This window comes from Helianthus annuus, chromosome 4, assembly GCF_002127325.2.
Source record: "Helianthus annuus cultivar XRQ/B chromosome 4, HanXRQr2.0-SUNRISE, whole genome shotgun sequence".
Taxonomy (NCBI): domain Eukaryota; kingdom Viridiplantae; phylum Streptophyta; class Magnoliopsida; order Asterales; family Asteraceae; genus Helianthus; species Helianthus annuus.
This window is the reverse complement of record NC_035436.2, coordinates 21,357,860-21,379,818: the sequence shown is the minus strand read 5'-3', so window position 1 is coordinate 21,379,818 and position 21,959 is coordinate 21,357,860. Positions and strand designations below refer to the sequence as shown.

At 35.7% G+C, this 21,959-nt stretch overlaps 3 protein-coding genes across 3 annotated transcripts; 1 reads left to right on the top strand and 2 right to left on the bottom strand.

Annotated features, from left to right (window-relative positions):
* Window positions 1–530: 530 nt before the first annotated feature.
* LOC110933045 (ATP-dependent DNA helicase pif1-like) lies at window positions 531–2,096 on the bottom strand. The gene has a single exon (XM_035989253.1). It carries the CDS (start codon window positions 2,094–2,096, stop codon window positions 531–533), a length of 1,566 nt encoding a protein of 521 aa, XP_035845146.1.
* A 46-nt stretch (window positions 2,097–2,142) lies between these two features.
* LOC118491455 lies at window positions 2,143–3,444 on the bottom strand. The gene is made up of 2 exons (XM_035989252.1): window positions 2,286–3,444; window positions 2,143–2,165 (listed from the first exon to the last, which is right to left on the bottom strand). Exons 1-2 carry the CDS (start codon window positions 3,442–3,444, stop codon window positions 2,143–2,145), a joined length of 1,182 nt encoding a protein of 393 aa, XP_035845145.1.
* Window positions 3,445–13,045: 9,601 nt separating this feature from the next.
* LOC110935924 (BTB/POZ and TAZ domain-containing protein 1) lies at window positions 13,046–16,364 on the top strand. The gene is made up of 5 exons (XM_022178277.2): window positions 13,046–13,272; window positions 13,813–13,940; window positions 14,562–14,865; window positions 15,404–15,723; window positions 15,969–16,364. Exons 1-5 carry the CDS (start codon window positions 13,147–13,149, stop codon window positions 16,102–16,104), a joined length of 1,014 nt encoding a protein of 337 aa, XP_022033969.1. The 5' UTR covers window positions 13,046–13,146; the 3' UTR covers window positions 16,105–16,364.
* Window positions 16,365–21,959: the final 5,595 nt, after the last annotated feature.

Here is a 21,959-nt window from a genome sequence, read left to right as displayed (position 1 = left end):
TAAACTATAAACACAAATACCATATTTTTGGTAATATAGAACGGTGGTATCTTTTATAATTACAAACACTTTATAATATGTTGTTGACTATCAATATGAAATCCTAAAAATTTATTTTTATTTAAAGCAATATGTCTTCATTAATAATCTTTAATCTTGGATACAACGAACCTATATATTATCATCCAATACATTAAAAAAGTGTAATTAGCAATTGATGATTTCATAATAATATTAAAAATAATGAATAAATTTGTAAAAATACATATGATATAATAATTTTTTTGAAACTTAATACAGTAGTTTTGACTTTATTCACCTTGTTGCCAAACAACACTATTACCCTTCAAGTGGAGAAACTTAGTGAATTAATCTAATTTTAATAGAATAAATATGAGATATGTATATGATAGATGTCTATAAATATTAAAGAATATCAACATTTGATATAAATTATGACATTTTATTATGAAAAACCAAATAACTTAAATAAAAATATGAAATACATGAAAATGAAATACATTATTAAATTATAAGTTACGAAAAATCTCCTTGTACACTACATTAGATGTCTTCGCTGTAGGTTTACCATCGCAATCAAATGATAAAATTTTAACACCTTGCCTGCTCTTGACTCTGGATAACGCCACGTACAATTGACCGTGAGTAAATACAGGATCTTTTAAATATAAACCAACTCTAGATAGCGACTGTCCTTGACTCTTGTTAATTGTCATAGCAAAACAAACTGTTAACGGAAATTGCCTTCTTTGAAATTGAAAAGGTATCTTTTTGTCTGAAGGAACCATACTAATTCTTGGAATAAAAACTCTTGTACCGATATTTCCACCAGATATTACTTCCGCTTCAATTACTCGTTTACCAAGAAAGGTTACTTGAAGTCTAGTACCATTACATAGTCCGTTCTGTTGATCAATGTTTCGAAGAAGCATCACAGGAACACCAACTTTAAGAACCAACCTATGGTTAGGTAAACCAGATATTTTCAGAGCATTCAAATTGTCAGGAGAGTATAGACCTTGTTGAAAAGAATCAAGAACTTGCTCTGTTTGACATATACTGTCAGAGCTCAAATACTCTTTTTCTTCACCTGGAAATAATGAAAGTAATCGATCATTAATCTCATGAACTACTTCATTCTTTGGTGCTAAAATTGCTCTCTCTGAAAAGAATCCATGATTTTTATACTGATGTAAAATTGAAGGATAAACAAAGTTAATTAAACTTGGAATTGGATCATCTGAGTCGGTAATTACTAAATCATCGGGTAACTCTATAAACGCTTCACCATCGTTTTCTGAACCAATGTTTCCTTCACCAATATCAAGTAGCCATTTTGCAAACTTCTGAATCGAATCACTGTTAGATGATTCAGCTCCAATTCTCAACCTCATGTTTTTTGTTAACTTTAAAACCTTGCATTCTGACCATAGATATGAAGAACTCAAAGATGCATTAACAATCTGCTGTCTCGTACCATTTGGGATAACAGGTAGTATCTGTCTAAAGCCACCACCAAACACAATAACTTTACCTCCAAATGGTAGCTCAGAAGGGTTATTCGTAGAAGACGACAGAATGTCTTTCATTGTTCGATCTAGTGCCTCAAACGCATGCTTGTGCACCATAGGGGCTTCATCCCATATAATCAACTCTGACTCTTTTAAAAGATTAGCAACGTCATCGTTCGGCTTAATGAAGCACATGGAATCTTCTGTCAAGTTTATGGGAATTTTAAATCTAGAATGTGTTGTCCGTCCTCTAGATAATAATAATGAAACAATACCACTGGAAGCAACTTTCAACACTATCTGACCTTTAGATCTGATTGCAGAAGCCAAGGTCTTCCACAAAAAAGTCTTCCCTGTTCCACCGTAACCATATACGAAAAACAACCCTCCACTTTGGCATTCGACTGCATTGACAATTTGGTTAAAAACGTTTAACTGCTCTTCAGTTAGAGATTCTTTCAATCGACTAAACTCACTTTTCAACTCATGTGTGTCATGCGATAATTCCTCATTGATTAGACGATTAGTACCTTGACGTAACGAATCGTCGTCTGGAAAGGGCATCGTAGAAAATTTACTTAATGTAGACCCATTGGAAATTAAATAATTCTCAATTTCCACCAAAATTAGATTCTTCAAATGATGTTCAGGATACAAAAAGTATAAAATAAACTTAAACATATGTTGAATCAAAATATATAAAAAATAAAAAATATAGTAGGTACTTCCTATGAAAATAAAATAATAACTTACCAGGGATATGTGTCTCTTTGCGACGCTTGAATAGAATATCGTCTCCTAGTAAGTGCCAAGTTTTTTCCCACACAAATTCAGGTCTTGATAGCGTATTTGTTAAAAGCAATGTCGCAAATAATGATCTTAAATACCGACAATGAGCTTCAAAACTTGCTTCCTTAATGGCTTCAACATATTCGTTGTCATCATCTAAAAGACCCATCGCATAACATGCATCTTTAAATGTGGGAAATACTTGTCCGTTCACTGTTCGAATCTCTTCAAATGATTTAGGACCTCTAACTTTATTTAGAAGAATCCTTAAATAATAAGGTTCTCCTGAAGCAATCGAAACAGAATGAACTCTACCAACAGTTTTATACCTTTTTCGTACTTGCCAACATCTATCTTTTAAGTTCCAAACATACTTTGTTGGGAACTCCACATAAGTCAGTTTACGTGCTTCTTCATCACGTTCATTTAAACGCATCCATTGCAAAAAAATAGATGAAGCAACAGATGGTTTGTTCAAGACATCTTCAATATCATCATCTTCACCGTATACTACATTGTGTTGACCAGGTAAATGAAAAGGTAGCCTCATTACAGCAGGATATCTATAATGAACTTCGTTTGCGAAAATTCTCCAAGACGCTTCACAGGCTGATATGTATCTACAATCGTAGTATTGTTTGATCTCATCATTTATTTTCTGATTGCTAGTACCGGTTGAATCAGTATATAAAACTGCCGTAGCACGGTCAGGTCCTTTGTTAATGTACTTAAACAGATACTTTATCGAACCAGCCTGGTTACACCATTCAACATTAATGTGTGCTTGGTATCTTTTTAATAGACCTTTGTTGTAAGGTACGACACTTCGGTTGTCTAATTGAACACCTTTTTTCATAACAGTATGACCAGAATCTTGCCTTCGATATACAGGAAAACCGCTTGAGTCAATAATTGTATGATCCGAAAATTTTTTCGGAAATCGTTTAGAACATTTGTTGTCAACCATGCAAGGACAGCTCAGGTTAGCAGCACCACAAGGACCATGAATCATATACTTAGACACAAGATAATGTAACTGAGGATCTTCTGATTTATCCGGAATTTCAGCAGAAATAAAAGGATCTATATGATCTACAGTCGGAAGTTTGTGATCCACCTTCATGAATAAACAAATGTGTGCATGCGGTAGGCCACGTTTATGTGTGAATATTAACTTTCAAAAAAATTGTTCTTTAAGTTGTTTTTCTTTATAATCCGAGTCGAATATATAAGCAAATGATTTGTTTCTTTGGCTTAAACAAGTAAAAGCATAGATTAAAAAAAATGAAAATGTTGCTTGGTAAATTTAGGGTTTTTTTCCTAGACTGTGTTTTTGATAAGAGAGTGAAAATCGACCATTATCAGATGCTTTTGAAGACAAAAAGGAGTTTATTATTCATTAAAATTATCAAAAGTTTGAGAAATTATGAGATTACGAGAATAGGAAATCCTTAAAAATATAAGTAAATATGGTTTGAGAAAAATAGAGGTCATTGATATTTCATCTACAAATCAGGAATTTTAAAGTCCTTCTAAGAGGGGTGACTGGAGTGGAGAAGTGTCTTGAGGCTTGGGTTCTTGGATTTTTAAACAATGTGATTAGAGTAATGTACAACCCGACTTTTTAAAGTCAAAGTACAAGTCAAAGTCAAAGTCAAAGGAAGAAAAGATTGCTAATCAGATCTGACATTTCTGACTTAACTATTGCTTGTACTCTCGAACCTCGATAATCGATACTTTAGTTTACGCTATTTTTGATTTACGATTTGTAATATGTGAAGTAACAATGCGATAAACATAATTAAACGCTAATTTACCTAACGCTATCTCATCGTTATCGCATCGCAACTCGAATCGCAATTATTGGTATTGTTCTATGTGTGTGTGTGTGTTATTATGTGTTATTTGTGCATGTTTATATATGTTAAAGGTATTAATCGCAAACACAATAGCAACTCAATCGCAACGCAATCTCATCACGGACTCAAAAACTAAGTTGTACCTTTATGTTATGTGTTAGTTATGTTATCTGTGTAACTATTGTTTAATACTATCACATCGCTTACTCGCGACTTGATTAAACGCAACGCAACGCTCAACGCACGAAACGTAAGTCGGAAACTAACTCACACGCGTCCTCTGATCGAACGACCGTTCGATCGAATGGTCATCCGACCGGATGACCATCCGATCGGATGGCCATCCGATCGAAAGGTCGTCCGACCCACGTTCACTGCACCGCCTTTCTCACCCTCACACTATAAATACCCCTCATGTCACATCACTGTTCATGATGTGACAGCTCCCTCCGACCTAGCACATTTTCAGGCTATTTTCTCTCTATTCCTCGCGATTCTTGTAAGTTTTCACTCCAAATCTTGTACTTCTATCATCTACACACACTTTCCCATCAATTTCACCAACAAATCTTGCATTTCCACCGTAAAATCCTCTGAATCGGACCGCTCTAAGGTGACGTCATCATGGAGTTCTTATGAACAATGAAAGGTGACCTCATCTCATCAAGAATAGTTCGGATCTAAGGGATTTCTACAATGTTTAAACACTGATTTCACCTAAATCTAAACATTTTTCAGGTGTTTCAAAATTTTCTTCAAACATTTTTCACTATTACTCAAAAACCGATAGAAACTGAGCTCGTTCGGGCCTTCTACTCATTCTCTAAGTGAAGTGCCGGTTTGAGAACGGATTACTGTCGAGGAGACGACCAATTCACGGGTTGAACATGAAACTCCGTCAAGAACAGTTACTGGTCGAACGGGGTGATTCCCATCCGATCGGACGACTTGGTCTTGATGTGGTTTCTGTTGTTTGACACGTTGTCACACCGTCTCGGTTCAACCGTAAAATTTTCAACTTAACTAAATTTCATAAATTTTCAAACCAACAGTTGCCCGAATGAATTGTCGTCCGATCGGACCACCATCCGATCGAACGACAATCCGGTCAGGTGACAACCCTTTTACAAGATCAACACTTAATCCATTTTTACAAAACTTCAAAGAATATCAGTTCAAACGAATCACCATCCGATCGAACGGCCATCCATCCGGATGACCATCCGACCGGATGGCTGGACATATAGAGATACTTCTCACTTTTAAAAATGCTACAACGAAAACTTCAAAGTTCAAACAATTCACAAACACGTCCCTCCCAAATGAATGACCCTCCGACCGAATGGTCATCCGTTCGGATAATCCTCCGTCCGGACGGTCATCCGATCGGATCACCCTTTGTCACTCATCCTACCGACACACTGTTTACGCCCTGTTCATCGCTCATACTATCGTTCTCTGATCAGGCTAATCTCTCCAGCGCTCCCTTCAATCCAAGACTGTGTTGTTTATTAAACACGATCTGTGAGTATACTCGATCCCTTTTTGCTTAACGCACTTTTGGGTGTTACATACGTTACTTATATCAAATCACACCGACACACAATGCAAACACTTTTTACACGCTAACCGCTCTGCATGTTATACATGTTATTCGATGAATGGTTGTATGTTATGTTTACACAGTGATTGTTGCCGGACACCTTAGCAACGATAGTACTATAGTTTGGACTCAGCACCTGTCGTGGACAGGGGTTGTTAAGGGTATTTCTTTACGTGTCACAGTGGTGATATGTGTTACGCATTCTACAACTCGCAGTCATGTCTGTGCATATCTCATTGTCGATAGCTTACATGCTTCACATTTCTACGTGTTACATGTTGGTTATGCGTAAATCGCTTTCGCTACTATCTATGTTATTAAACTTGTATGCTCACCTTCACACTATGTGTATTGACCTATTTTAACGTATGTGACAGGTGTTTAGGATGCTGTGTTTTGCTGAAGTCTGTGGAATCAAGCTAGGGGAGTCTAGAAACAAACTAAATAATATTTGAGTTATCGGGACAATGATATGTCTTTGAGAACTATGTCTGTTGTCACACCCTGACTTTTGCGGAAGCGTGATTATGGTGTGACTTTCTTAATATCATTGCATTCAACCATAACATCAACTATATGATAAAACCATAGGTTTGTCATCCATTAAATAAGTTCAAAACATAACAACATCGTTTTAAAACGTAAACACCAAATTCAAGTTTTACAAATCGTACAAATTGATTTTGAGTTCGTTAAGGACTCGTCAAAAGATATAGAATAATACCAAGGTTTGGAAGACATGTCTCGTCCAGGAATAAGACACACCGTCCAAACTCAAAGACCATGGATGACATCTTTATTCTTAACGCAGCATAAAAACTTCCAACGCCCGTCAGATCCATTAAAATTTCCTGAAATACATGTAGTTTGAAAAACATCAACAAAAGTTGAGCGAGTTCATGTGTTCGTTTGTGTGTATCTATAAACCTTTGAAAATGTTGTAAGTATGTATGTAAGTCCCTGGTATGTAGCAATAAGGAAAAAGAGATCACCAATGGTTTGCAAGGCCATTGATATGTGTGAAGTGATGCAGGAAGACTCAAACCTAGCAGATTTCGCACCGGGCTTCCGGCTGGAAGACATAGTCACCACATGGTCCATTCCGCGGACTCAGGGGTGGGGCTCGCTAAATAGATCTATCACTCATGCCCCCCGGTCCTACAACGAGGATTGATGGCCTTAATCGCCCTACTCATTCACATGATCTAGTAGTAAACCCTCCTTAAGTTAACCATACCATGCATAACAATGTCTGTAATAATTGTAACATGTATTCCACCCCCGAAGTATAAAAATGAAAACAGTTAAGAGAAAAGGGGTACATGAACTCACAGTATTGCGTCTTCAGTATGTGTAACCCAAGTCTCCTCAGCCAACACGACTACCTACAGTGTACTAACGTCTATTAGACGAACGGGTCGTGCCTTGTCTTAGTATTTATGTTTTTGAGTTACGTTTCTGATATTATTCCAAGTTATAATAATTATATTTAGTTTTAGAATAATTGTTTGTGCAGTATCTCTGTATTAATACTTCTCAAGTATTCGTATTTCCTTCCTAAGGATGGGGTATTTCATACATGGTTATCCGTATTCTTGTATTTGCATATCTAGCCATGTAGTGGCGTCGTATTCCGGTGTGTTAATCCCAAAGAATATATATCTTTAAGTCTCACTTAGGAATATATAAATAAACCTTATTTTTATTCAAAACAACACAGTCCAAGAAAATATATTTTTTTTTCCAAAAATACTATATTTCTTAATAAACCCAAGTAAAAATATTTTTACTTTCCCAAATAATAATAGATTTTCTCTTGTCCCAAAATATGATATACTTGGTAATATGTATAAAAATCACATTTTCTTTCCTTTCATTTCCAAGATAATATCTACCAAAAATATATTGTATCAGTAACTACCGGGATACTTCATAATTTACGTTTTCTTGTTCGGTTTCACAATATTATGTGTGTAACTTAAATATTTTATTCCTTGCAATTTTTGGTATTATTTTGGAGTTGTAATTTCCATGGTATTTTGTAAGTTATATTATTTTACCCTAAAATAATATAACTAGTTCACAAAATATACAAATAATCACACAAGTGTCTTAGTATAAAATATATATTCTAAATATATATTTACCCATTTTTATCTGCGAAAACCAACCTCCGATACTTTGTATTTCGTAACAAAATTTATAGCGAAGTTTATATTTGAAACACAAGTTATAAAATATACTTGTAACACTTGTTTAGAAAAATATTTTCTAAGTGTTGGAAATTTTAGAAAATTTCGCCAGAGTTTCCTTTGTAAATGGAGGTGTCCATGCTTATAAGCATATCATTTTCTTTTGTAAAAATCATCACAATCATCAACAATTAACCTTTACTTACCAATTTCGCCAAAATCAAGTAATAACTACTACTTCATGAACTTGAATATTTGTAAAAATATGTAGTAACTTACTAGTATTCTTAGTAAGCCTTGTTACCCTTTGAAATATGATTAGTTCTTTAAAAACTTTATTTTTAAAGAATTTATGCGTTTACAACTTCCAATCATATTTTTGAAAAATATTTCTTTATGAAATTTTCTTGTTACACTAGTGTTTCTACACTTGTTTATCCACAAAAAAATGAGAGTAGTTTATGTAAGATCCAAGATTTTATGAAACTTATATTTTTAACTTGGTTCTTTTGAAAAACCACTCATGGATCTTTAGATCTACATGTTTATCAATCTACTTTGATCTTTATTTTTCAAGAAAACCATTTATTCCTTCAAGTTCATGATTAAACATGGAGGTGATTCTTTTATGTAAATCACTAATCACCTCCTAACTTGTTAACTTAAGTTTTTAATCTTATTTTAACAAGTTTCACCATGATGTTTAACATCATCTCACTAGTAATCATCATCAATACAAAACAACATCATACTTAACAATACTTCTTCATTTTAACAATATTTCATCATCAAGTTAGTTTATGTTCAAGTCTTGTGTTCATGATCTTTTCTTATTCATAAGATTTCATCATACAATAACTATTAACCACCCTAAACATGAAGTAAATGAGGATTCAAGAGACTTACTACCAGCTTTTAAGCTAGGGAAGATCAAGAGTAGAAATGAGGTGGTTAATGGCAAATAGAGAAGGTCCTTCAACTTCCGAGAACACCAAGCTTCGGTGTATGCACTTTAACACCTTTGTATGCTCTTAGATTGGTTGGAGATGATCGAATGATGATGGTGAAGGTGGTGGTGGCTCACGGCCGAACTAGAGGGAGAAGGGAGAGAGTGTTTGAGGTGTGTTGTGTGTTGGATAAGAATGATGGTTCAAGTCTCATGGTCCTTCTTATAATCCTCCAACACTTGAATACCCTATGTGTAATGTGTTTAAATGGAGCCAACATAATCAAATAAACAATGCAAATAAAATCTAGGAGTGGGGCCACTCCATAACCGGTTTAGGGGGGGGTGGTTTAGTTAGGATACAATGGATAGTTTAGCTAGTTAGAAGGTTAAGTGATTTAGTTAGTGGTTTAAGTGTGTTATGCAATATATAGTGTGTTAGGGTGTTCGGGGACCATAACTAGCTTAGAAAAATAAAAACAATGTGTTTAACAATATTTTTGTGTTCCGGGTAATGTCCGGTTGTTCGGTTTGATACTGTTCCGTTAAAGTGCTAAGTTATGTCGTAAAGTGTCCTTTATGTAACTTTTAGTGACCCTTTCAATTCCCGACACTTAGGAATGCATACAGGACCATTTTGCCATATTTTTGCAAGTGACTAGCATATTTAAATGCTGAATTTTGTTAATAAGTGCAGAATTCTGCACTTAGAGTGGATTTTAGGCACTTTCCGGCACCTAAACTATCACCTAGTGACGCAATTTTATGGTCCTTACCTCCCTACACTCCACACTAGTGTAGTATCCTGTCTCTGGCTCATACTGGCCTCAAAAACATTGTTTGTCTATGTGCTGGCATTGTCAGCATGTTTCTGAATTATCCGCTTATTGTGCTAACTGTGCTTTATGCATCAGGTTTGTCACTAAGGTTTGTGTGCAATAAATGAAGTGACAGTATGAAATGTGATGCATATGTATGTATGATGCAAAAGTCATAAAGCAGTTTAATCATCAGTTGGAATTTAGCACAGTCATTAAGCACAAATCAATTATTAATTAAAAATACGGATGCATGCAAATTTGACAGTTGTCACATCTGTAATAACTGTTTTACCTTATATGTTCATGGTCTGGGACGTGAATGCTAAATATATGGTAATTTAATAGTTATTATGGATTCTCATGAACAATCTGTTTCGCTCGGTGCCTCACCCTGATGTTTCCGTCATCGGCTGGGGTGTGACAAGTAATGATAGATTATGTAAATTCAACTTGTGTTTGTAACAAGTGAGGTAGGCAGGCCAAGCCATTAAAGCCCTTTTAAGGTACTGTATCACACTTGTGACTACGACTTCCGAAACAAGACTTCCCTAAACTATAATTCGGGAAGATGAGCTGTATCGAACCCAAACTAAGAAAAAGGTAAAGAAATGAAAGAATTATTAAGTAGTAACACGAGTTGCTTGATAAGAATTTTATACGCCGTAGCACCTCTCATTATATGGAGCCAATACTTTTTATTAAAACAAAGATAAAGATACGAGAATGTATATTGATCATAACGAAAGTGAACGGTGTCACTATTAAATACAACTATAGGTTACCTAGGATCAACTACTTGTTAGATTATCTTTTGATTTTTTTGAATATTGATTTGAGGTCCAAATACTTGCAATGATTGAATAAGAAAGGTAAAGATATTATAAAAGTGTTTTAAGTTGAATCTAAGTGAAAATTTTACATTACATAACTGAATAGAAGGGATGAAAATTTTGTGATTTTAATCCCTTGGTTAACCTAAAACTATTGTTTGACCAAGGGTATGCTTGACATGGAGCTTTTAAGAGCTTCTAGTTTTAAACTTTTAACAAAAAAAAAAAAACTCTTAATAAAAAAACCTTGTTTTGTTGAAGGAATTTGAAACTTTTAGGTTAGCAGCTGGAAGTTTTTGGTTGAACGCTCCTACTAGTAGTGTTTAGAATGAGCTGCTACAAGCTTATAGGGAAAAAAATGACTACTTTAACCTCTAAAGATAATAAACTTTTTTAATGCACAATTTTTTTAAATTGTTAGTTATTTCTATTTTAGTCATTTTATATATTTTATTAAAAGTTCTAGCTACTCTGTCAAAGACCAAATATATCTAAAAAGCTACAACTACTAGCTACCAACTTCCAGCTACCAGTAGGCTTGTAAACGAACCGAACGTTCATGAACTGTTCATGAACTTGTTCGGCCGGAAGTTCATTTATGTTCGTTTATTTAATAAATGAACGGACACGAACAAAAAAAAATTTGTTCGTTTAATTAAATGAACGAACATGAACACACCTTGTGTTCGTTCATTTATATTCGTGAACATTCTTTTATGTTCGTTCATTTATGTTCGTGAACATTCTTTTATGTTCGTTTAAATTTTAATAAATACATAAATAGTTATATTTATATAAATATTAGGTTTTCTAACTACTTAAATAAATATATAACTAATTAGTATATCTATAAACACTTATTTAGATGTGCTTTCGAATGAAATGTAATATATTAGACTTGTTTCTTCAATCATGTTAATTTATGTTTATTCAAATATGTTCAGTTAATTTTTTTATGTTCGTTTGTATTCGTGAACTGTTCGTTTAGACTTTAAACGAACGAACACGAACATGCCCGATTTCTTAATGAACGAACATGAACAAAAAAATGTGTTCGATTATATGTTCGTGTTCGTGTTCGGTTAAAGTTAAATGAATGAACACGAACATGCCTGTGTTCGTGTTCGTTCGGTTCGTTTACAGGCCTAGCTACCAGCTACTTTTGCTAAATATACCCCAAAGTGTTTGAAAATTAAATCGATATAAGGGTCAAGTTATTCTACAAAGCCTTCTAATTGTAAGAAGTGTAAGAAGGATTTATAGAGTGACAAGTGTCCAATAAGCTAAAACTAAACCCACTACATCACCACCAAAAACCTAAACACCCACCCCCACCCTACCCCACCACCACCCAAAAACCTAACCCCCCCCCCAAAAAAAAAAAAAAAAAAAAAAACCTAAACCCCCCCACCCCCACCCCCACCCCCCCGGGCAAAAAAAACAAAAAAAAACTATACCTCACCAAAAAACCCCCCCAAAAAACCTAACCACCCCCACCCCCACCCCAAAAACCTAAAAAAACCTAACCCCTCCCCCCTCCCCCCAAAAACCTAAAAAAAAAACTAAACACCCACCCCCACCCCCACCTAAAAACCTAAACCCCCACCCTCTCGGCAAAAAAAAAAAAAAAAAAAAAATTGGGTGGGTGATGTGGGGGGTGGGGGGTAGGTTTTTGGTGGTGGTGGATGTTTAAGGGGTTTTTTTTTTTTTGTAGTGGGGATTTTTTGTGTAGTGGGTTTTTTTAGGTTATTGGACATGTCACTCTATGAATCCTTCTTACACTTCTTACAATTAGGATCCTTTGTATTTGATCCTAATCCATCGATATAAAATATTATAAAACTTATTTCACCAAGTTTAATAACATCACCGGTTAATTTGGGCAGAAAAGGATGATTTGACTGAACAAAATCCAACCAATAAATTCGGTTTTATTTTACTTTGAAATGATCATAACTTGATTGAAAAAGAATTAACACCCAAAAATATCTCATAAAATAAAAATATCTAACAAAAATATCCCCCACAATATCTAATAAAAATATCCCCCACAATCAAATATACATTCACAGTCGAGTCACTATATACGTCCAAATTGACAACTGACAATTTGGTAACGTGTCACGTTTATCTGTCCTCAACGTGGAAAATGATTCACCTGCCACCTGTAAAAAGCGGATAATCCCAAACCTCCACGTCAGCCCTAACCCTCTCTCCCCAAAGGCCGGATATCAAACACGACCCTCCATTACTTGATGAGCTGGTTTATCCACTCTGCCACGTCAACATTAATCCCCAGGGGCATTTTTGGTAATTCTTATTTACCAAGCATGTCAATAATCAACGGTCAGTATTTCGCGCGTGACTCACGCTCGTGACGATGGCGCGTGGGGTAGAAAAGTATGTTGGATTTGTGCACACACCTTTTTGGAACTCATCGTCTATATATACGGGAAAGGAATTGCAGGTAGGGAAGCAAAGTGATCTCAACCGTTCAGTTACACTACAGTTTACTAGTTTAAGTTTAACTATCACGAATTTACAATCATCACCGCCGTTGATTTGTCCGGCAAAATGTGTAGAAGCTCTGTGTCACCTCCGGTGAATAACTCCGGTCAGGTTTCCGGCGAACCTGTTGAAAGTATTGTCTATATTGTAACTTCCGGTGGACGTAGGATTCCTGCACACGCTAAAATTCTGGTAATTAATCAACTATAGTTACGGGTAATGAACGTTTAACGATCGGAAAACTTATGAATACTTCGTCGGAGTTTTCGTTGAAAGTGAATACGATTTCTATATGTAAATGTAATATTAATAATATCTAGTTTTCCGATCGAGATTTGTTGAGATTCAGTTTCAACTTTCAACGTTCAATACTGTTACGGTGAATGAACGTCGAAACGATCGGAAAATGAATGAATGATCCGTCGGAATACGATTTATGTAAAGTTAACGAAATCTAGTTTTCCGATCGAGATAATTGTGTTTCGTCTGTTGAGATTCAGCTTCGACGTTAAATACTGTTACGGTCAATGAACGTTGAACGATCGGAAAACAGAACGACTAATCCGTCGGATACGATTTCTGTATTTATATAATTACTGAAATGTAGTTTTCCGATCGAGATAAGTTTGTTTCGTCTGTTGCGTTTTAAGCTGAATTGGATAGATTATAGTCAGATCTTCAATATCGAGTATTAAGATGCTTGTTTTTTTCGTTTGTTGTGGAATGATTCAGGCATCATCGTCGCCTGTGTTGGAAAGCATAACTGATCAGAAGCGCCGGCGCTCCGAGAAGATCATTCCGATCAACGGCGTTCCATGTGACGCTGTAGAAGTCTTCGTTAGCTTCCTTTATTTCAATAGGTCAGGGTTTCAATGTTCATAGTTCAAACACACGTCGACGGTTTTTTGTTTTTGTTTTTCACTTTTTCTTTAATATTAAACTAATTAATTAATTAATATTATCTCGAAGTTTGAACAAACCTAATCCATTAACTAGTGGACTTTCCCAATCTTAGTGAAAATCTGGTCGGTATCGATTATGTTCGTTATGACACTGGTATTCGGTATAGTTTCTGATACCAAACTTGAGTAAAGTCGATTAATTTGTATATACAAAGTTCGAACACAACTCTGTAGCGGTTTGGTTTGTCACGATACTGGTATAGTACTAGCACTCGCTACATCATAGATAACAAAATAGTATTATATATTTAAATACAACTTCGTATTCAACTAATTTATATCAGAATGTCAAAAAAAAAAAAAAAAATTATATACGCCTAAGTATTCATTTCTTGTTAAAAATAAGTTAATGAACTCAAATTATTTCAAGAAAAATCAAACTAAATGAGTTAAAAACATATATCAGCATAACGTTAACGCTGAAATTGAAAATATTGCAAAATATTGTTGTTGTTTACTCTCCAGCAAAATTAATATGTATATTATTATATATTTATAACGATCTGCTATTGCTAACAGATGCAACGAAGAACAGATGGAGAAATTCGGTATCCATCTGCTAGCACTGGCTCATGTTTACTTGGTGCCACAGCTAAAGGCGCAGTGTACGAAGGCGTTGATCGGACGCCTGACGGTGGAGAACGTGGTGGATATTCTCCAACTGGCGCGGCTCTGCGATGCACCTGATCTTTACCTGAAGTGCATGAAAGTGATATCTAACAGATTCAAGTCTGTTGAAGAAACAGAAGCATGGAAGTTCCTTCAAAACAATGATCCGTTTCTTGAACTTGAAATCCTCAAGTTCATTGATGAAGTTGAATCGGTACATACTCGAATCGTAATGCATATCATCTTATTGTTAATTTAATTGTTAAGTTATTATTTTTTTCATGTTTTATATTACCACTAGGTTAGAAACCTGTTTGTTACGAATACTCGAATCGTAATGCATATCATCTTATTGTTATTTAATTGTTAGGTTATTATTCTTTTTCTTGTTTTATATTACCAGTAGGCTGGATCAAGTTTTATATTACCACTAGGTCAAAAACCTGTTTGTTGCGACGTCTCCGATATAAGAAATATTAAATAGTTAGTAATCAACATTTAGAGTTATAAAATGATTTTTGAGATGACATATACACTTGAAATTACCTATAAGTAAATTCTTTAAGTAATAAAGTGGTGAAATAACAGATATGAGAAGAATAATAATCTCTCAGAAAAGTGTGACACGTGACATAACCAGTTTATTGTTATTTTGTTATTATAAGTGATTTGGTTTTCAGTTGTTCAATATACAGATGAAAACTATGATTTGCTAACGGTTTATTGTGGTTGGATTTGATCCAAATGTGCAGAGGAGGAAAAGTACTAGAAAGCATATGCAAGAACAGAGTTTGTATTTCCAGTTGAGTGAAGCTATGGATTGTTTACAGCACATTTGCACAGAAGGTTGCACAAGTGTAGGACCGTATGACAGAAAACCGAGCAAGAACAGAGCACCTTGCAGCAAATTCTCGACATGCGAAGGCCTCCAACACTCGATTTATCACTTCTCGAACTGTAAGAAGAGAGTCAATGGTGGTTGTGTTCGGTGTAAACGTATGTGGCAGCTCTTCAAACTCCATTCTTCCATTTGTGAATCACCTGATTCTACTTGCAAAGTTCCCCTCTGCAGGTAATTAATTATCCATTTATCGTATTGGATCTGAACTTTTACTGTGGGTTGATTATGTTTGTGATCAATTAATTTTATAAATTTATACATACTTTAGTAACAAAACGCAAAACAATGGAACAAATTAAGGCGTATTCCAGTTTCGGAATCAGATTAGGGAAATCTGATGTGTCAGCTGACTAGACGCAAACGCGTTGTGTGTATTTAGTCTTATTGTTGATCTGATTGGAAATTGAATATGGCAGGCAATTCAAAACAAGAGGGACACAAGTGAAAAACAATAAGCAAGAAGAAAGATGGGAATTGCTAGTTAAAAAAGTGGTGGCAGCTAAAGCCAAAGAGAAAATTAGAACAACAAGAACTCCAACCAAGATCATTTAGAGAAGCCATCAATTGTCATGTAAGTGTAGCATGCTAAAAGAGGGTTCTGATCTGTTGAGTGTTGTTTTTTTGTTTGTTTTTGTATGATTAGTTTAGTTTTAGAGAGAGGGTAAAAATGTGTTTTTGATGGGGTAGTTTTGCATTTTGCTCTTGTTTTCTTTGTTTGTTGGGTTGGTGATAATGATGTCGAGTATGATAGTGGTGGGGTGACTTGTAAGTTGTATTTATTAATGAGAAAAAGGTTGAGCTTTTCTTGGGCTTTTTATTCTAAATTCTATATTCCAACTTAAAAAAGGGTAGTTGCACGGTATTCCTGACTGCGGAAGGGATCTTCTTTCCCAGTTCACCATCCGATAAGGATCCCTGACGGCAAATACTCATAGCCATCAAAGAGGGGTAACATGTTTCGAACCCGAGACCTCGAGTGTCCTCAGTCCGGCTTTAAAGCGGGTGTCGGTAGTCACCAAAGTGGCACTAATAGGAATTGAACTTGGTTCTCCATTAAAGAACCCAAGTCACTCCACCATATTCCAACTTAGGATAACACGAAAGAGAAAAGTGTTCTTTTTAATGTATTTTATCCCAAATAAATATGATTTTATTAGTTTATAGTGGATAGTGGATAGAGTGGTCAATCTTGGAGGGAGGAAGTTTATATTGATTGATCTGAATAAATCTACTTTTCTTGTAAAGAAATGAGATACACAATCGGTTATAAAAGTAACTATTTATCATATAAAAATACAAACATAATTCGAAGGTGATGGTCAAAACACAAAACAATCGCGTAACACACACAAAAAAAAAAAAAAGAAAAGAAAAAAAAAAGAACATGCGGAAGACACATAAATAAACAACAACATAAAATATATAAGAAATCCGCACCTATGAATTCTTAGAATAAAAAGAAAATCAAGCAGGACACTTGAATTCAGGCGACTTTTATCCTTTTGGTCCTCCGCCACAAACACCTTCCTTTTCCGAACCCATCTTAAAATAGATGGAATAAATTACTACTAGTCACTCCAAACAAATAATATAAAATGGGTCCGTTTGATGCACTCACAAATTATATAAAACTAGTGTATTTGACCGCGCCTTGCGGTGGTACGGTACCGTCAGCACTGTATCGGTATTGCTTTGGTTTGCTATAGTACCAGTACGATACATGCACTAAGTATAGAAATAAACGTATATTATACATCGATCCAAAAAGATAGAAGCGAACACTGGTACCGGCACCGATGATGTTCGAACGGTATCGACCGGTTCAAATCGTCACGGTACCGATATTTATATCCCATCGCAGTTAGAGTTGTATAAAAAACAATAAAAGTGAGTATGGTCCTTGTACTAATGTTGTTCGGTACGATACGGTGTAAGTTTATTGAAAGCAAAAAAACAATAAAATACATAATGGTACTGAAACTGATATTGTTGAATTGTTCCTTCGGTTTTGGCACGGATAACTACAGTAGCGGCACAATATTCATTATTATACCCCCATAAAAATAGATACAAGTACTGTCACTGATCTTGTTCGGTTTGGTACGATACAGTATGATAGCGATACGGTGCCATTTTATCGAAAGCAAAAGACAATAAAACTAAATACCTGCATCGATGCAGATGTTGTTTGGTCGTTTCAGCTCAGTCTGGTACGATAGTGGCACATATCCGTTTTCAATAACAGTTATATTACAATGTTGAAAAAGTTAAATATAGAACAAATAATAAATTATAATTCATCGTCCATTTTGGTTCGGTTTAATACGACAACGACACGGTATCCATTTTAAATAAAACTTATATAGCAATGTTGAAAAAAATATATAAACAAAGTTACGAAGTAAGATTTTTTTAAAAAGTTAAAGAATAAAACTTATTAGAAAAAATTAAACTAAATAATGAATTAAGTTCAAAAAAAAAAATAAATACTAAAATCATAGAATAAATAAATAATAAATGCTAAAGGTAGAAAAGTAAACAAATACTTTTTGATACTGTTTATGAAGAGTTTCAATTGATATATATAACTAGTTGTTTATCATGCGCGCGCGTTGCGGCGCGCTAAACCAAATTGTTCTATAAGAATGACAAAAGATGTCAAATAACAAAAAGTAGCTCGAACTAAAACGTAACGTATTTTCGGTACCGGTTCGGCACCGGTGTTCACCGATTTTTACCCTCAAATACCGGTGTTGTACCAGTACCAACCGGTATCGAACCGTACCGTACCAGGTATATTCGGTACCGGTACATACTTTTGGGGATTTCGGTAACGGTATTTTCGGTACTGATTGGTACCGTCCTGTAACAACGTAGCAATACAAGTAATTGCACAGTTTAGATTACCTTTTATACACACAGTAAGTAAACTGACTGACATCATTCTTCAAACGATTCGAGATAAACGATGCGTAACCAGTCATATCCGGCATCGTGGAGTGCATTAAAAAGGGAGCAATTGGACGATTGGATGCTGGGCTAGGTGTTTCTTGGAATGCCCACGGATTGTTCGGGTCAAAACCTCGATTATGAGGATTCATTTTTTCGTATTGTGGTTGGATGAGAATTTTTTTTAAAAATAAGATAGAGATCATTATAGAAGAGGTGGAGTAGTTGTGGTAAAAAAATGAATAGAAGTGTGAGTATTTATAGTGAATAGATATTTTTTTTAAACACATAGTCGTTGGCCAACGGCTAGCCCAAACGGCTACTTGTCTTGGCCAATGAGATCCCACCATGTCATCTTGATAGCCCCGCCCAACCCGGGCTGAAACCCCCGCCCAAGAGGCCACACCGAAACCCAAGCCCACCCGGGGTGGTGATTTGGGCGTTTGTACCCAACCCACGCCACAACCCCCGCCCCATACCCCATATTCTAATATTTCCTAGATCTTTTTTTTAAACACATAGCCGTTGGCCAACGGCTAGCCCAAACGGCTACTTGTCTTGGCCAATGAGATCCCGCCATGTCATCTTGATAGCCCCGCCCAACGCCCGGGCTGAAACCCCCGCCCAAGAGGCCACGCCGAAACCCAAGCCCACCCGGGGTGGTGATTTGGGTGTTTGTACCCAACCCACGCCACAACCCCCGCCCCATACCCCATATTCTAATATTTCTTAGATCTTTTTTTAACACATAGCCGTTGGCCAACGGCTAGCCCAAACGGCTACTTGTCTTGGCCAATGAGATCCCGCCATGTCATCTTGATAGCCCCGCCCAACGCCCGGGCTGAAACCCCCGCCCAAGGGGCCACGCCGAAACCCAAGCCCACCCGGGGTGGTGACTTGGGCATTTGTACCCAACCCACGCCACAACCCCCGCCCCATACCCCATATTATAATATTTCCTAGATCTTTTTTTTAACACATAGCCGTTGGCCAACGGCTAGCCCAAACGGCTACTTGTTTTGGCCAATGAGATCCCGCCATGTCATCTTGATAGCCCGCCCCATCGCCCTGGCTGAAACCCCTGCCCAAGGGGCCACGCCGAAACCCAAGCCCACCCGGGATGGTGACTTGGGCGTTTGTACTCAACCCACGTCACAACCCCGCCCCATACCCTATATTCTTATATTTTCTAGATCACTATTGATTTAGTTTGTTTTAATTAATTGAAATCACAATTTATTTAATTAATATATATTAAATTTACTGTTCATTCAGTTTCGGTTTTAATAGTATATAATATAATATAATGGATCCGTTTGATGCACTATACAACTAGAATGGGTCCAAATGAGTATGCATTTTTAATTTTATAAAAAGCTCCATCTATGACCGTCGTATCATCACGACTTCGTCAATCATCATCATCATACTCACTAAATCATATCAATAGCAAAGCTAGGGTAGAGGAGGGTAAGATATAGGCAACCTACCTCTACCTCGTAGGAATAGAGAGGCTACTTCCAATGAGACTCCCGGCTCAATAGTAGTCTTGCATCAAGCCTTAAACATAAGACACATAACACTCGGCAATTAGGACAAAAACCGATTAACGCATGTACCCCCTTTGTCTTTAGGCTATCAACGCCACCCCATGATGTATGATTAACCTCGTACCATCACGACGTACCACAACTAATCAGCCGGCACCATCTCCATTGAGGATTCAGCATAATGTCAAGGGGTGCTTATGTTAAGCCTCAACTTTATCTCCGAAATGTATAAAGTGCAAGCATATATTTGTTGTTTTATGTATACGATACCTCTAAACAAATTCCGGTAGAGATATGGCAGCCGGTCATGACGCTGTGATGGTCTGGCGAAGTTGCATGGACGAACAGTAGAGAACATAGAAGAAGAAAATAGAGTTCTATCAGTGTATTTAAACAAAGACAATATGGCCTTTTTCTAAAACAAAACCCACCTTAAGTTACTAGAAGCCCAATTTAGTTTTAATATAATTTTTCACTAAAAGCCCAACTGTGATTTTAATGTACTTTTTCCTCTTTTAACATGGTGAATAGTTATTTACGATTGCACATCTATGAAGCGAACGTAGTCCTGCCTCTTAGACTGCTCTGCCACCTCCGAGCTACCGGTGTCTCTTTTCACACTTTTACTATATTAATTTTCAAGTGTTTTACGTTTGGCTTTTCATTGGTAAACATTAGTTTAGCATGTTTTCAACTTAAGCATACTGAATATGTTTATTTTTTCGTTTTTTCCTTTTTTTTTACAATTTGACATAAGTTGTTGTTGTTCTTATTATTATTATACCTAGAAATATTTGAAAAGATACTTTGGTAAATAACCAAATTAAATATCGAGAATTAATCAAGTCCGTTAAATGCCAATGAAACTAATAGTAAAAGAAGTCGAGAAAAAGTTAAATTATTGGAACATTTTAGTTAGGGGGTGTTCTTCGGGTTTTTGTTATCGGATTTCGGGTTAGAAAATGAACTAGTTTAGCATAAAAGTACAACCTTTTAAATTTTAAAATATCAATATTAGTTATTGGTGAAAACTATAACAACGATTATGTGAAACAACTATTGTATGTCGCTGAGAATGGAGGGTGTCAAAGATATGGAATGTATTGTGTATGTTGTGAATTAAAAATTTTAGAAATTAGAGATGTGGATGGACTTCGTGATTTAAAATTTTTAGACGAGTATGATGTAAAAATTTAAAAGATATGGTTGACTACATCATGGAATAAGAAAGGATTATTATGTCATTTTATAAGACATGGCTATATCTAGAAAATATGCTAATTGTTTAAAAGTTATTTTGGGTTAAACCGATTACCCATTATTCAACCTGTTAACCAATCCATAAACTATATTCAGGTTCGGGTTTACAATTATTTGGTTACGGGTTCTTTGGGTTTCGTCTACTTCGGATTCGATTGACTTTGGTTTCAGGTTTTGGTTAAAAAAGACAGGCCTAATTTTAGTGACGTTGATAGTAAGAAGTTACAACGGTTGGCCACTCAAAATATTTTAGTGTATTAGAGTAATAGAGTATATGGTGGTGGTTAGAGAACTTGCAAAGAAAAATGGTTCGAATGAAATATCACATTACATATGAAGTGGTCTATCCACTACTTGAGTTGCATTTAGTTTTGCCTGTTGCAAGCTGCTGTTGAAATATCTTTTTCCACGACGAAGTTTATCAAAACTGATTTACGCGGCAACTTATGGTAATATTTTTTTCTCATGTGACAACATCACTAACTTTATTTATTATGGTGTATTTTTTTTCATTATTGTATAAATGTACGGTAACAAAAAAAATTTTTTGGATACCCTTGAATTTTTGGGGTAAATCTGTCACTTATCTCCAGCATTGTCACCACTACCCTATCGCCACCAAAACCTGTTGTTACTAGCCACTGTAGA

Bases quoted from the DNA above. Each gene is read 5' to 3' on its own strand.
- LOC110933045 (XM_035989253.1), bottom strand. From the start codon at position 2,096: ATGCCCTTTCCAGACGACGATTCGTTACGTCAAGGTACTAATCGTCTA.
- LOC118491455 (XM_035989252.1), bottom strand. From the start codon at position 3,444: ATGAAGGTGGATCACAAACTTCCGACTGTAGATCATATAGATCCTTTT. The intron at 2,166-2,285 runs GTAAGTTATTAT...CATCATTTGAAG, and splicing joins CAAAGAGACACATATCCCTG to AATCTAATTTTGGTGGAAAT.
- LOC110935924 (XM_022178277.2), top strand. From the start codon at position 13,147: ATGTGTAGAAGCTCTGTGTCACCTCCGGTGAATAACTCCGGTCAGGTT. The intron at 14,866-15,403 runs GTACATACTCGA...CCAAATGTGCAG, and splicing joins TCATTGATGAAGTTGAATCG to AGGAGGAAAAGTACTAGAAA. The intron at 15,724-15,968 runs GTAATTAATTAT...TGAATATGGCAG, and splicing joins TGCAAAGTTCCCCTCTGCAG to GCAATTCAAAACAAGAGGGA.